Source organism: Amblyomma americanum, chromosome 2, assembly GCF_052857255.1.
Source record: "Amblyomma americanum isolate KBUSLIRL-KWMA chromosome 2, ASM5285725v1, whole genome shotgun sequence".
NCBI classification, from domain to species: Eukaryota; Metazoa; Arthropoda; class Arachnida; order Ixodida; family Ixodidae; genus Amblyomma; species Amblyomma americanum.
The window spans coordinates 26,879,427-26,896,026 of record NC_135498.1 but is presented as its reverse complement, the minus strand read 5'-3'; the positions used below and the strand labels follow the sequence as shown (position 1 = coordinate 26,896,026).

At 47.7% G+C, this 16,600-nt stretch overlaps 1 protein-coding gene across 3 annotated transcripts in view; it reads right to left on the bottom strand.

Annotated features, from left to right (window-relative positions):
* Nucleotides 1–1,809: 1,809 nt before the first annotated feature.
* LOC144120837 (uncharacterized) overlaps nucleotides 1,810–16,600 on the bottom strand; it is a 37,243-nt gene continuing 22,452 nt past the window's right edge. For 2 of the 3 annotated variants that reach the window (XM_077653594.1, XM_077653595.1), the window contains exons 2-5: nucleotides 15,662–16,082; nucleotides 14,998–15,159; nucleotides 11,847–12,110; nucleotides 1,810–2,456 (exon numbers count right to left, since the gene is read on the bottom strand). In XM_077653594.1, the coding sequence (XP_077509720.1) occupies nucleotides 2,352–2,456; nucleotides 11,847–12,110; nucleotides 14,998–15,159; nucleotides 15,662–16,000 (870 nt within the window). In that variant the 5' untranslated portion in view covers nucleotides 16,001–16,082 and the 3' untranslated portion in view covers nucleotides 1,810–2,351. The remainder of the gene's footprint in view (nucleotides 2,457–11,846; nucleotides 12,111–14,997; nucleotides 15,160–15,661; nucleotides 16,083–16,600) is intronic. The other variant, XM_077653596.1, reaches the window with a different exon arrangement.

Sequence of the window (16,600 nt, the reverse complement as noted above, 5' to 3'; positions counted from 1 at the left end):
TTAGGTTTGGACGGCGGCGTTGGCGTCGCTGTGCCCATGCATTCCACAAGAACACATTTGCGAGCTGAGCTAACAATGTGCGTTTTCAAACCTCGGTTGCTTCGTATTTTATGAGCCCATAAAGTGTGCACACAGAGTATTACCGTTACGTAGAAGCTTGGCGCAGCTTGACTTTTTTTGTTCTTGTTGACCAGGACAGAATATAGAGTGAGGTTAGAACGAGGGACCTCTCCCGCTCCACTGTGTTGACCACACACTAAACAATTTCTCACCCTTTAGGGTGTAAATCAGCTGTCCCCAGACGAACACCCTTTTCCAATTGTTCGGTGCTAAAAAAGGGTGCAGAGGTCAGCACCCTTAATGAAGGGTGCACTTAGTGATACTTTAGACGATGTAACTGTTGCACCCTCATTAAAGAATACTATTTCTCCATAACACCTCTACGAATGCATGTTGGAAGGGTGCTCCACACTGTATCACCCATGAAGCAAAAACCTTGGATAGATGCGCGCCATCGAAACTTTCATGCTTTGCAGCTTCCTGAAGGGTGCTGATCTTTTTTTTTTGCACCCTTTTTAGCACGCCCCGCTGCGGTGGCTCAGTGGTTAGGGCGCTCGACTACTGATCCGGAGTTCCCGGGTTCGAACCCGACCGCGGCGGCTGCGTTTTTATGGAGGAAAAACGCTAAGGCGCCCGTGTGCTGTGCGATGTCAGTGCACGTTAAAGATCCCCAGGTGGCCGAAATTATTCCGGAGCCCTCCACTACGGCACCTCTTCTTCCTTTCTTCTTTCACTCCCTCCTTTATCCCTTACCTTACGGCGCGGTTCAGGTGTCCAACGATATATGAGACAGATACTGCGCCATTTCCTTTCCCCTAAAAAACCAATTATTAAACCAATTATTATTATTTTAGCACCCAAAAGGGTGTTCGTCTGGGGACAGCTGATTTGCACCCTTAAGGGTGAGAATTTGTTTAGTGTGCAGGACAGCCTGAGAAGGAGCATTTGAGAAGAGATGCTAAGATTTATTCCATTCTTTTTTCTTCTTTTCTTTATTGGTTTCACTTTGTGGTCGCCAGTGTCGCTGTCCGGTAGCAGGGCTTGCTGTCGGCGCCGTGGACACAGTTGCTTCGACTGCTGGGCCAACGCGCCTAGCGGGACGTCACAACCTAAAATTGAATACTCGCTTCAGCGACGTCACTCTGACGTCACCGGAGTTTGTACAGAGCCGACACGGGGTACCAGCCAACGGCGGAGTTACTAAAACAGCGCGGTCACCAACAGAACTGAACCAAATACCACGCGCTTCTCCACGCGTACCGTGATGTATACTGTTTCTCGTAGCGAGCTCGATCCCCCTGCCGAGACTCGTGAGACCATGCCTTCCAGGAGAACCAGAATAGTACTTGATCCACATCAGTGAAGCCGAGGCGCCTTGGACCCTATGTGAGTCTTTTGCTCTCACTGCGTGAAATGCTTTGCGTTTCCTTCTGTTCTCATGAGGAAATACCCGTAGGCAGGCTTGCAAGCGTGCATCCTATAAACGTCGTTCGCGACGTGCTCTTATTTGACCCGTATATAATGTCTCAAGTATGTGATAATACGCGCACATCGTGAAAAAAAAGTTAAGACGAGATGTTGTGGGGGTGCACCAGATTTTCCGGTCTCAGGTGTCGATATATCCGCGAAAACAGTCACGGCCACTCTTAATGCGAACAAATATGCTTTGTTTAGTGTACCGTAACCATAGTTAGCAAGATAATCACGGAACCTGTTGCTAATCTTAATATTCTTATTTTTTTCTGAGTTAAAAAAGAAAAACGACCTGGCAATGCGTCCTGTGGCTACTTCCTGCAGTCATGCAAGGTGACCTCTTTGAAGCATACACGTGCTGGCTACGTTGCCTGGCCGAAGGCGATTAAAAGCAGGAAAGGACAAGAGAGGCTGCGATACTGCGGAAAACATTACAGCGTGCATGCCGAACTCAAGTGCGAAGTGTTACATTCATATCACTGCCGCTGATGCTTATCTCGCGGCGTGCGCATGTCTTTCTGATACGACCACATATTTTTCCGTGGACACTAAAAAACAAAGCGATCTCTTCACCGCATTCCCAGCTGGCTTTTAAACGTAGTTGCCTACTGGGCGAAAAGCAGCCCTGCCGTTGGCTGGCCCCCTGGCGAGCAAGTTGCGCGCTGCCGCACGGCAGCCCTTGGCGGTGGCTGGAGGTAGTGGTAGTGGGTGAAGCAGAGAGAGGCGAGAGACGGGAATAAGTTAACACGGAAAAGTGTAATGATGCGGGCCCTCGCTAGGTGGCGGGGGCGTCGGCGGTGGCTACACGAGGAGAGCCCCTATTGCGCTTTCCGCTTGGCCTCGATGTAGGACAGTGTGATGGTCATCCTGGGCTGGATCACCACGTCGCCCTCTCGTGGCAGGCAGGTGCCCTCGTACACCAACTGCGCAGAGAGAACAGGCAAGAAAGCGACTATAGATGGCTGCACTCGACACCGGTGTACAAACTCTAGGCAAGGGCAATTTCTACCATAAATGTTCAGCCCAAGCGGATCGCTTCTAAGGCGCAAATCGAATGTGTATCATTCATTAAATATCTAGGAGTTCATTTGTCTTCCGACCTTACTTGGAATACTCACATTGAGCCCATCGTTAACAAGGGCGCTAAAGCATTAGGATACCTGAAGCGCACCCTGTGTCAAGCTAATCAGCAAGAAAACTTATCTCCTATACATGCCTTGTCAGTTCTCAACTTGAATATGCATCCATCATCTGGCACCTTCATCAAGCTTACTTAGCAAACTTCATTGAATCACTTGAGAGTAAAGCAGCGGGTCTATTTCCCTCGATTATTCCAACCTAACTGGCGCAAGTAGCCTTCAACAACGGTTCAGCTCCTTCAAACGAGAAATACCTCCCTATCCTTCATGCATAAACTATATCATGGTTCATCCAACTTTCCAGAAACGTCTCTGTGCCTTGCTCCCGGCATATATTCCTGTTTAGACCATCCATTTAAAATAATCCCCACATTTGCGCGCGCAAATTTGTTTAAATTAATATTCACCTCTGCTGCTTGCCATCTTGCAATGGAACAGTTTGCCACCAGATGCCGCCTCCATACCTGACCACGCGTCATTCCTCAAGGCTTTGGAGTGAATGAAACGTTAAGCTCATTTGGCTGCTTTGTTGCCGATACTTTAATTACGGCGCTTCTGATTGCTTACTCCTTGTTCTTTCTTTTTCCGCTTCACGTATAGGGCTGTATTCTCTGCAGTATTGCATCCCCTGCTCAGTATTATGCGTGCACATCGGTAATTTGACTGCGTCATATTCTTGAAGGTCATATAAACTATTGTATAAATAACATAGCTTTCTCTATATTCTTTTACTTTGTTTTTGCATTTCTGACGGCAATCTACTCTATGTGTACTTTGGGAAGTGCGATTTTTACTGTGCGCTTGTTCTAATCTGTTTTGTTCAGTTGACTCTGCCCTCTATGTAATGGCCGAAAGGGCCTTTAGGGTACATAAATAAATAAATAATGGGGCGATCTAAAACCTCAGAGACCTTTAATCCCCAGACAGGTGAGAAGGAAAGTTCCTCTCATCTTCGGGAGCATTGCAAAGGCTGACGAAGCAAAGCAAGCCACAATATGTGGCCCAGAACAAAGCCTGGTAGGCCGCATATTGTTGCACTTGCTGTACAGCAGACTTGCCGCGCCATCTGGCGCCAAGCAGATTGAACTGGATGAGGGAACGCTTGCCTTTTATGGTAAAGTATCCTAAAGAAAGCTCTCGCTGTAGAAACACACCTGTCGACAAAGCACCGATCATGGCTGCTGCTTCAGCAACAGGTTAACCCTCTAAATCCGGATATATGATGAGTTATTTTTTAATGAGCCAAATCCAATTTATTTATTTATTTATTTATTTATTTATTTATTTGAAATACCCTCAGGGCCATACGGCATTATAGGGGCGGTGGTTATACAATGTAACAAAACATAGAAATATGAGCACAATATTACAGAAGGTTGCTAGTTATACAGTGGTAGCTAATGCATATTGAAATAAACGGTGATCATCGATCAGTGCCGGTGGTGCGGGAAGGTGATTCCACTCGTCAGATGTCCGGGGTAAAAAGGAATGAAAGTAGGTTTCCGTTCTGCATAATGGTATTCCAACCTTGTGGGCGTGATGCATGCGTGATGACACGTACTGTGGGGGTGAAATAAGTTCTTCGCGTAGGTAAGAATGGTGAAGAAGTTTATGAAAAAGGCGAAGACGAAGTGCTCGACGACGGGACGCAAGGGATGGCAGACGCAGACTAGATTTCATGCTGGTTATGCTTGCAGTTCTGTTGTAGTTAGAGAGAATGAACCGAGCAGCTGTATTCTGGACCATCTCAATTGAGTGCGTTAAGTTCTTGTGGTAAGGATCCCATATCGATGCTGCGTATTCGAGTTTAGGTAAAACTAGTGTTTTGTACAGTAAAAGCTTCAGCGATAATGGTGCTTTAGCAAAGTTACGACGAAGGTATCCAACTGTTTTGTTGGCGTTGCTAACGACATGTGTGACACGAGCAGTCCAGGTAACGTCATTAGTAATGTGAACACCGAGGTATTTATAAGAGAGTACAGAGTCTAGAGACAAACCGTTAAGGTGATAAGAGGGCAAGTTATTAGTTACTCGAGACACACGCATGAATTTGCACTTGCTAACATTAAGGTCCATTAGCCAAGATTTACACCAGGTTGAGATGGAGTCGAGGTCGGATTGTAGCATTAGTATGTCGCTATCGCATGTTATTTCCCTGAATATTACGCAGTCGTCGGCGAATAGGTGAATGTCAGATGAAATGCAGGAGGGTAGGTCGTTAATGTAAATAAGGAAAAGAAGCGGGCCGAGCACAGAGCCTTGCGGAACACCGGAGTGAACCACACTCGGATCTGAGGTGAGGTCATTAATAGAAACAAACTGTTCACGGTTTGTAAGAAAAGCTTCAAGCCAGGTTAGACTATTTGGATCCAGGTTAAGTTGCTGCAATTTGTATAGTAGTAAGTTATGACACACTTTATCAAACACAATTAAACAAGAACTGAGAAACACGCCAACATTCTTTATCCGCATAAACCCTAGTGCTATACAAGCTGGTAATGAAATGCTTTACATGTATGTTAGAGAAGCGCTACAGCACCATGTGCTGAAAAAATGCAAATAATTTGGGTATGTAATATTGGCGTTTAAACTGTGGATTTGGCTCTTTTCTATGTCGAACTAAAGGTCTGAATGAGGTATGTTCCGTAAACTTTATTTCTACAATAACTAATAAATCTCTCTTCATGAAATCAAACCTTAAAATGACTATAGGCTGTAAATACAGCAAAAAAATTATGCCGGCACCGTTTGGAAGACATTGAAGTAACGAGCGTTACTTGTTTGGTAGCGCCATCTATCGTCTATGCGATGTATTACCACGTGATTAGGCTACTTTTCCGTACCTCGCGGCGAGCGGGCAACTACCCCCTTGCGGTCGGATATTTTTTACCAATTCGGGCAAAAAAAGTATTTCGAGTCGTCTTCCTTACCTCAAGGCGGTAGGTGCCCGGTCGTCATGAGCTATGAAATTGTGAGGTGCCGAGTGCACACGTCACGGCCCCCATGTTAAGCCTAACCATAACTAACTATTAACCTAATTAGGTGATATTGGTCTCTAACATGTTCTACTCATCGAGCTCGTTACGAATATGCCATGATTTAGATCATGGCTACATCGGTTAATTAATTATAAGCAAATAAATATGTCTATTCACAAATAAATATTGACTTCATTAGTTAATATTGGTATCTAACGCGTTCTACTGGTCTAGAGGATTCCAAATAACTTATTAGTTTTATGATGACGTTATGAATTACTAAGCGATAAGCGATTAATAGTCTCGTGACTAGTTAATTATGACGTCACAAAATCAGTGACGTCACCAATAAATCACCAATTCGATATACTAATGACGTCACCAATCAATCACCAATTGTGTTGCTATATCGATTTACTATAAGGGCCGCCATCTTGAATTTCTCGGACAGAAAATTTCAAGCAGAAGGGAGGTGGTAGCAGACCCCAAGGAATCGAGAAACGTGATGAATAAGAGCTAACGCTTTTAGAAGAACTAGAACATACAGTCATTGTGTGCAGTCAGGGGCGCTGGTTCTCTACTAACACAAACAAGTGAATGTCAATAGCACTCTTCTGTCACAAGCGCAGATGTGGCAGTCTCTTTTTCTGTTATTCCCACTTCTGCAGCGGAAAAGTAACCTAGCTTTAATGTTTTAGATCAAAATTTACTGCACTTCAATGTAGTATCCTAAATTAATTATTGGTAGCAAAATGATAGACGCAGTCAGGACAAAAAAAAACAACAGGACAACCGCTATTCTTGCCGCTTCCTGCCGGCGTCTGCGATTTCTCTAGTAATAAAGGAAGCCAATACCAACTCTAGCAAAGAAACAGTTAGAAGTTAAATGCAGTTGATGTGCATCCTTGCTTCCTCCACTACGGGGCTAATTATCCCTTCGTTATCGTCGCCTTCTTCTTTCTTATCCTACGCAATCGATCGAACAGTAGCGCTGGATAAAAAAAAACTGCAGAGTACACTTCAGCTCCGCCTTAAGGGTTTTGACACGACAGCGTAGTGTGTTAGGCTTTCTATTCTGATTAGTTTGACACCTTTGAACGCATTTCCATTTATTTTTTCAATTGTTTCAATAATTCAGTTGATCAATTAAACAAACAATTTTTAATTACCATAATCAAGCACTGGCTTTTCATTCTGACCATTTTGACACTTTTAAACCCCTTTTTCTAATTTTTCTTTTTTTTCAGTTCTTTAATTAATCAGTTAATAAATTAAATGCAATGACTTCATTAACTCGTCCTCGCCTGTCCCACACCAACCAATCATCAGTCACTAGAACTGTAAGCTACCGTGATACGGTATTTTTTACGCAGCCCCCGATTATTTCCTACTACTACTACGCCGAAGGCTTTTCGACCAAACGAGCTGTATACGCTATCGCGTAAACCATGCTCGAAATACCCCACGCTATGGGGCTCAAGCAAGTAAATGAGGCTCTCACGAGTGGATTTGGCTCATTTGGATACGCACATAAGGAGGATCTAGCTCACTTTCTATCTGAGATAGGATTTGTGCGCAGTTTTTTCTAGGCTAAGGGGCAGCTTTCGCGATCACAGTTTTTCCAATGGAAAGATGTATGGATTGGCTTGCCGTTAGACTTGGCTTCCGCTTCTCGATCTGTGTCATTTCTAAAGAAAGAACACTCCGTATATGTCAAAGGTGACCTGGGTTTGCTTTCTCGGTCAGGGTGAAAGGCCTTGTATTAAACATCTGCTGTCCTGTGGATCATGTGTCGTGAACATTTAGCTGCTCGCGTTGGTTGAATAATTGCGAAAGGCCGAGGCTCTTGGACGAGAGATTATAATGAGTGTGGTCGCACTCCAGAAAATTCTGCTCGAAGTAAGGCCCATAGCTGGAGTGAGATACCAGGCTGTCAATTGACATTCTGGTGTTGATTTTACGGTTTTCATTGAAACCGTCTCTGTGTTACAAAACTGAAACAATCAATGATGCTTTAACCCGCCGCGGTGGCTCAGTGGTTAGGGCGCTCGACTACTGATCCGGAGTTCCCGGGTTCGAACCCGACCGCGGCGGCTGCGTTTTTATGGAGGCAAAACGCTAAGGCGCCCGTGTGCTGTGCGATGTCAGTGCACGTTAAAGATCCCCAGGTGGTCGAAATTATTCCGGTACCCTCCACTACGGCACCTCCTTCTTCCTTTCTTCTTTCACCCCCTCCCTTATCCCTTCCCTAACGGCGCGGTTCAGGTGTCCAACGATATATGAGACAGATACTGCGCCCTTTCCTTTCCCAAAAAAAAACCAATTATTATTATTATTATTGTAGGTTCAGACAACCCGAGCTGAAATGCTTTTTTTTATTAAGAATTCAACGACATTTAAGGATTCAAATGTATGAGTCTTGTAGGTAAAGCATGCTGAGTTTTTTTTTTTTTTTTGCACGAGTGTTTAAAATCGTGACGCAATCACTGATTAAGGTCGCGACGAACTTCAGGCTTCACCTCACTGCACCAGAGGAACGCAGAAAAACTAGACGACGACGTCAATTTTGTTATACTTCACATGTCTCCGCCTACTTCCTCTCGTGCGTCGTCACGTGCTGCCAAACAAATGCTTCGCAGGCATTGCCTTTGGCGGCGTTGATTTTTTTCCCTCGAGCAAACGTTTCTGCTTGGAAAATTAAGTATCTAGCTACTCTGTTGATGACGTCATCATCGGACCACTACCCGCCGCTGTCAGCTTGGGAGAAGCCTGAAAGCCGTCGTACTTTTGTTCGATGATCACGTCCCCATTTCAAACGCTAGCACCAAAAGACTTCACAAGCTTTACCTGCAAGTTTCACTCATTCCACCCCTTTAAGCTCGTCAAATTCTAAAACCTCTTCAGTGCCTTTTTAACGTCCCTGATACAAAGTAAAAGAAGCAGCGATGATAGGTTATGCAGATAGTGCTGTTTGTGAAGCAGTAATCCAGGAGCTATGCAGACAACCTTCACGAAAACTTCAGATGACCCTCTGGTGAGTTCCCGAGTTCGACCCCGACCGCGGCTGCTGCGTTTCGATAAAGGCGAGACTCTAAGGCGCCCGTGTGCTGTGCGATGTCAGTGCACGTAAAGATCCCCAGGTGGTCGAAATTATACAGCAGCCCTCCACTACGGCACCTCTTTCTTCCTTTCTTATTTCACTCCCTCCTTTATTCCTTTCCTTACGGCGCGGTTCAGGTGTCCACCGATATGTGCGACAGATACTGCGCTATTTCCTTTCCCTCGAAGCCCATTTTGAATTTTCATTTTTTTCCTCAGGTGGTTGAGAAGAAAATCCTAGCGTCAACGGGTGCGTCACGGAATCGTGACGAGTGATGTGTGTGACGGATGCGGTGCAGTGGAAACGCTAGAACACCTGCTCTTTCACTGTGCCACGTTCGCCGATATTCGTCGCGATATGCTCGCGGCCTATAGGGCGCAGGGCATACTACCAGATTCCATCAAGACGCTATTGTGGTCGCAGGGCAGTGCGCGCACTCGTGAGCGAACATTGGTGTGCCTCTGTGCATTCCTCGAACACACGGGCTTGACGTCCCGTCTGTTCTCCGTCAGGTAGTTACACGCAGTGACCGAACGCTCCGCGAGTTCTAGCTTGAACGATTAGTAACTGGACGCCCCACTCCAGTTGTAACCTACACAGTGCTGTGCGCGTGTGTGATTTAATTCCTCTAAAATGAACTAATCACGCGCACAACCTGGACACATTTCTTATTGTGTAAATAGATTGTACATATTACTTCTCCCCCTATCCTCTCTTTCTGTCCCCTCACCTCTTTCATTCCATTTCTCCATTCTGCCTGCTGTCCTTTATTTCCGCTGCCCCAGCTCAGGTGCTCCAGTAACGATGGCAGATGCCGGGGCTAGCAAAAATCTTTTCCTTCCTTTTTACTATTATTTTAATAAACAACCACTACCACCACCACCACCACCACCACCACCACTACCACCACCACCAAATTTATTACAAGGAGTAAGCGATTCGTGCACAGGAGCCCGAATGAGGTACAGTCGCGAGAGCAAAAGATTAGCACTGTTACGTCACCTGAGTGATGAAAATCGCATCGCGCGGCTGGCGCAGTGCCGTGCTTTGCGAACACACCTGGCACTTTTCACTAAGGTGGCAGACTGGGCATGTTGGTGATTCATAATGGAAATGTACAGCGCAAATACAGACAAGGACACAAGAAAGAATGACATGGAACACACAGCGCTCATGTGTTCCATGTCATTCTCTCTTGTGTCTTTGTCTTTATTTGCGCTGTACATTTCCATCCTGGCACTTTTGTTATCGGCGTGTTCGTAACCGTAGCGCCGAGCGTTGCTGTCTGCCGCTCCTGTGTCACGTCACTAGTGCTAATTTTTTTTTGGCCGCGACTGTCCGTCGTAGTTTTTTTTAGTTCAATACACAGTTCATATACTGTAATTGAAGCTTTTAAACTTGCACTCGATGAACAACGTGCAGCGATATCTAATTGCATCTTCGGCTAACTTGCAGCGGAGTTGCCTCAGAACCAGTGCGATGCGTAGCTGCCCACGGTAGTGTATCCCTCTGCGCACCGGTGCAATTTATCGAATATGAAATTGCGCACCAGTACACAGCATTCCGCACCTGTCCGCACCTGTGCGCATCAGTCCGTACACTTGTGATTTATCGAAGAAGCTATAAGCGCAGGGCAGTTCAAGTTGCCGATAGAAAGTGAAGATTCACGTTACATTCTCGAGCAACGTCAGTAGACTGTTAAGGACTCGAGAGCCCGCCGTTAATGCGAGAACAAAGCTAAGCGAAGCTAAGCCACCCCCGCCGTGGTGGCTCAGTGGTTAGGGCGCTCGACTACTGATCCGGAGCTCCTGGGTTCGAACCCGGCCGCGGCGGCTGCGTTTTTATGGAGGAAAAACGCTAAGACGCCCGTGTGCTGTGCGATGTCAGTGCACGTTAAAGATCCCCAGGTGGTCGAAATTATTCCGGAGCACACCACTACGGCACCTCTTCCTTCCTTTCTTCTTTCACTCCCTCCTTTATTCCTTCCCTTACGGCGCGGTTCAGGTGTCCAACGATATATGAGACAGATACTGCGCCATTTCCTTTCCCCCCAAAACCAATTATATAAGCTAAGCGAAGAAACGTGAAACGCTGCTTGTCCCATTAAGGCCGGACCAGTGCCATCAGGCATGACGACAAGAATGTAATGGTTGCACATAGAACTGACCACATATTGTCGCCAATGAGTGCTCGGAACAGATGCGTCTTTCTGGCAGTATAGTAGTAGTGGGTTGTTTAAGAATAAATAACAAAAACGGGAGGAAAAGAACGCTGCCAGCCGCGGCAATTGCTATCCAATACTTTAAGCACCCGAGCGGCAGCCGGTGGAGGTGAAAGGGAAAGGGAGAGGATAGCCAGAAGAAGTATAAAGGGGAGCGGTAGGAAGAAAGGACTGGGGAGAGCTTTGTACACTATTTACAAAATACATAAAGCAATCAAGTTCGCGCCGCTCGCGGGCTTATGTTCAGGCTCTGTTCGAAAATAAATGAGCGCGAGTGGCCACTGCGCACTATTATTTACAGGAAAGAAATAAACTGTATATACATAGCCGCGCGCACCTAGCATCCTGTCTCGAACTAATCGCGCGCGCGGCACACTGCACGAGCGGCCCGCGTACCCTCCTAGGTAGCACCCGCGGAACGTTCATGTCACGCGTGCACTGGCAGTACAGACCTTTTTAATAATAATAATAATAATAATAATAATAATAATAATTGGTTTTGGGGGAAAGGAAATGGTGCAGTATCTGTCTCACATATCGGCGGACACCTGAACCGCGCCGTAAGAGAAGGGATAAAGGAGGGAGTGAAAGAATAAAGGAAGGAAGATAGGTGCCGTAGTGTGGGGCTCCGGAATAATTTTGACTACCTGGGGATCTTTAATGTGCACTGAAATCGCACAGCCCACGGTCGCCTTTGCGTTTCGCCTCCAGCGAAACGCGGCCACCGCGGGCAAGTTCTCTTTTGAGTCCCACAATGAGTCCCACAATAATGTTTGTCCTTCGATGCTGCGTTCATGATGACGCCGCGATGCGCCGCCCAGCCAGAGTCTCCTGACCCAGCACAACCACGCCGCGATACTACATCCGGGACTTGCCTTTCCGAATCGGTCCGAGATGGTGATCTTCCAGGCACGCTCCGGCGACGCCCTGAGGTCGGCGACGGACTCGACGATGTAGCAGGCCCGCGTGGCCGAGTAGCCCATGTCCACCACCTCGCCACTGGCCCGGCCGGTGTCGGCGGCCAGCCGGTAGTCGGCCTGGCGCAGCGCGTCCACCACGGACATCTTGGGCGAGACGATGATGCTGGTGCGCAGCTCCTCGCCGGCGGGCCCGGTCACCACCACCAGCTTGGCGCCGGGCTGCGGTGCAGGGCGAACGACCACCGTCGCGTATAGAGGCAGTCGACTAACCGCCGCATTGCATGGGATGAAATCCCTCTAGAGGGGTTGCTGCATAAAAGCTAAATAAAGCACAGTGCGCTTCTAAATTAAGCGGACCATATGCTGGCGGCGGCTTATGCATATATGGCTTGCTGGGGTACATAATGTGGTGTGAGATATGCTATGGTGTGGAAAGACGTGGGTGTTGCGGCCTAGTGCATGCGGCTAACCTTTTTTTTCTATAACAAAATCACTCTTACTGATCACTGCGCAAACGTACAATTCACAGTGCGCTTCAAACTGAAATGTGCACCTATTTTTGCTTTATCTGACGTGGTGTGGCGTGGTCTGGTGCGTGGTGTGATGGGGTGTAGTGTGGTTCGGTGTGATCGGGTGGGGCTCAAAGTGCTATGGGATGTGGGTTGATGTGGTCTAGTCTGTGGTCGGATGTTGTGCGGCGTGCAAAAGGGAGTGACGTGGTATAACGTCGTCTGATGTGGTGCGGTGGTTTGTGGTATGTGTGGTGTGGGGGGCAGTGTAGCGTGTTTTTTTACGACGGGGTGGTTCACCCCAGCATCACCATCACGCTGTCTGACACGGATATTAACGGTTAAGCAAATTATTGATGCAGAAGTCCAGTAACCACAAATTAACCCAAATACAACCGTAAGGGCCTACTAGACCCTACCCGTCTGCGTACGCAGCCTTTCGCCTAGCCTACCCTAGAGACAATGCATTCGCTCGTAAATGAAGCGAACTGAATTAGCAGGCACTCGCTGAAAAGCCACCGTAGAGTTTGCGGAAAACTTCCTGAGCAGAAAAAATCTTATATCGCTGAAAGTGCCACGCTCCGCGCGTTCAGCTTCCAGGAACACAGCAACTGCTCTCTGGAAGCTCTGGATATGGCACCGTATTTCCTGCACCGGTGCCAGCATTTAAATGAAAGGAGCATTCGCTAAGAAGACACACACGGGCGTCGTGCCAAGTCACCCGGGTCGATTGTTTCTTGGGGAAAAAAAGACCATGGCCACATCGGTGATTGCACTTATCCCGAGCAAGCCATCTAGGGTTTCACTGCAATGAATACTGCCATCGCTGCAATACCGGCCTAAAGGAAACACGTGTCTTCCAAAAACGACGGGACAAGCCACCCCCCCCCCCCCTCCCCCTGTGATGTTAGAACGACGCGCTATCGAACAAAAGCGCGCCGGTAATTAGATGCTCGGACGGCGTCCTCTCCTGCCACGAAAACCTTGTCAGCGAACGCAAGAAATCTTCACGGCTCGTCGCCTTCGCGACGGACGCACTCCCGGGAAGTAGCAAGCGCTCTTGTTAACACCTTTTAAACCTTGTTTATCTCCTTGTGTCAACCGCTTCAATGCCACACGCGTGCCAGCGATAGATTAGTTAGCGTTGTATCAAGTTCTCGTTTGCTTTCTACGCCCCATCCAAGTAAGAAGTTCTGTTTACTATGGGCCAGATATGCTGGATTCAACGGCAGTTATTTTTACTTACTAGATTTTAAGCCGTTGATGTGGCAACGCCCCCCCCCCCCCCCCCCCCCCTAACCAGGAGATCGTATCACCTTGTGTCGTCGTTACGATGAGGTGCCTATCCATCGATGGTACCTGTCCTCACAGGTACCATCGAACGTGTACCATCGCACCTGTGAGGTACGATGTCTCGAGAAAACGCTGTGTACTACGTCCTGCAACAGCGCTCAACCAGTCTTATCTCATCTCGTAATTTAGTTGTGTGATCGAAGTAGACCGGTTGAGTGCTGATGAGTGCCTCGGGAGCAACCCCGAAACTGATAAAAAATGACACAAACACCAAAGTAGCAACAATAGAGATCTCTCATGCTATCGCATTCCTCTATTAAGGGGCGCTGTGTGTCCGAGTTTTTTTTGTTTTCTTTTATTCTATCTGCGTTTTGAGCAGCGCTGAGCATCTCGTCTGAAACGCGGCAGATGGCGCGACAATCTGGTAACCTCCTCGTTCTTGGCCAATCAAATGGCTGGGTTTTGATATGGGGGATAATGATATGGGGTTTCGGTATGACCTAATAAAATAAAGGCATCAACGAATCATTTGTAGGCTGTTTCGCAATAGACCCAGCCACGAGAGCCTTGGGCGCTGCCCGACACCAGCCCCGCATCCTTTCTCCGTTCTTTCCCTCTTTGGCATCTGTGTTGGCCCTTTCTTCACGACGCAGTTGAGGTATTCACTCAGAGTGAGGCAGTTTCCTCATCTGAGAAACCTCCTCCTCATCATCGTAATCATTCTCCACACTGAGAGCACCTAAAAGTTGTACGATAGTTTCCGATGCGGATCCGTAAGCGTGCGGGCCCGCACATAACGGCGTACAGTCGTAAACAAAAGTAGTGTTCACCACGCTTTGTTATTATTAATATTATTATTATTATTATTATTATTATTATTATTATTATTATTATTATTATTATTATTATTATTATTATTATTATTATTATTATTATTATTATTATTATTATTATTATTATTATTATTATTATTATTATTATTATTATTATTATTATTATTATTGTGGCTGCGATATGTAGCCAATGGTGAGGCCCGGTCGCCAGCCACCCAATGGCCGGGTCGCTTGCCACAGACGCTTGAAAGCCGCGGGTATATCTGAGTGATCACTAACAGATGACCAAATGGATTTGAAATGGACAACGAAAAATGGACAGCTGATAAAATGCGACCCCTTTTTGTCGTTTTTGTTCTGTATCGCCCTATATAGCTCTGTTTTTTCCACGAGATGTGCATTTTGAGCCAATCATCCCGCATCACAACTTTTGTGCGTTCCGTGACTACAGGAGGAGGAGAGGGCACTGACCGGGGGCCGCAGATTCCTGATGGGCGGCAGTGGTGCGAACTCTGTGTTGGGCACGTAGACGCTGTTGAGGCCTGAGTAGACGGGGCCATGCGGGGGCACCAGCTGGTAGGCAGGTCCAGCGCCCCTTAGGCACAGCTCGTGGATAGCCTCCAGCGACATGCCCTGCGAAAGGAACCGAGTGATTGGAACCGGTGCGTCAAGGTGGCCCAGTTGCTATATGACTGAATGCAAATAGAGTTGTTTAGTCCGAGCTCCCTGCATGATCATTGGCACATACGATTACTACTTAGCTGCAGGTCACTGACTACGTTGTATGCTTTGCGTCCCTGTATTTAGTCAGAGTGACCAAAATTGCGCGAAGACTTAGCAGCACGGTTCTTACTTCTCAATAGCCCTCACACATCTATCTCGTATTTTACTTCCTAATATATATGATGTACTTCCGTCAAATTTTTCCATTGTTTCAGCTTTTTAAGCTGCCTGGACCGCATTAAACACTCCAAGAAAACTCTCACACTTCCAGGCCTTTCGCCCAAAGACCATTCACGGCTAACATCCGGCCGCCATGGTTCTAGCGTGCAGGAAACTATCTGGCCTTCGAGCCTGGCTGCTTATTCGCGAGGGTAGTATGGCGCGCAGTGCAGGCCGCAGCCTCAGCACGAACCTCTTCACTGGCGACATTCCGCTTGATGGACGAGTAGAGAGCCGAGTAAAGTTGCTTCACCGCTCCGGACACGGTCCTGCCCTGCAGTTTGGCGAAGCGCTCGATGAGCCGCTCCATGTCGCCCATGGTCATCGACTCCAGGGCGGCGTCTAGGGAGCAGGACTCGGTCGCCACGCCGCCGTCCTTCGAGAGCAGCGGCGGCGACGCGGCCTTGCGGTCCACCTCGAGGGCTTCATTTTGGAAGGCGTCTTCGGACGGCCGCGGGCTGCCCACCGCCGCGGTCGCAAACAGGCACGCAACGCTGACCAGGCGGAGAAGCATGGTTTCAGCAGCTCGCATGTCGTCGTTCGACGGACGCCCGCGTCAAAGCGACCCGACGCCTCGAAAGCGGCAGCCGGTCTCGGTCGGTGTTCGGCTTGGTCTGCACACAAATCCGTGGAACTCAAATTCACTCCCAGTTTTCACTCATTCATTTCGCACCTTCGTGACAGCGCTGGATGGGCAAAAATAACGCAGTTGGGCTCGGCAACAGTAAACCCGGATAATGAAAATTTTGCCTAAAAGTACAGGATAGTCGCGCAGCATATCGGAATCCAGTTTTTCCGTACATTCGATATATCGAACCGCGCCTGCAACTAGTGCTTCTCCTGACGGCGCCCTTCGATCACTTGTCGCTCGCGAAGACGGGTCGGCTGCGCGGCCTTTGGCATCTGCTGGAAGCGCTAGCGCTGGTGAAACCACGTTACGATGAGAACGTTGGGTGGGCTTTAGGGTGGCCTTCGATCGCTTGTGCTCATTTCCCCACGCCGCATTCTTGTCATGCAGTGATGCCAACTTAAATAACTGAAGCCTTGCGGCGGCTCTCGCCTGGCGTGCTTCGCTACCGTTGACGTAGCGAAAACCACCTCAACCGAAATGATAATAAGTATCTAGAGTATA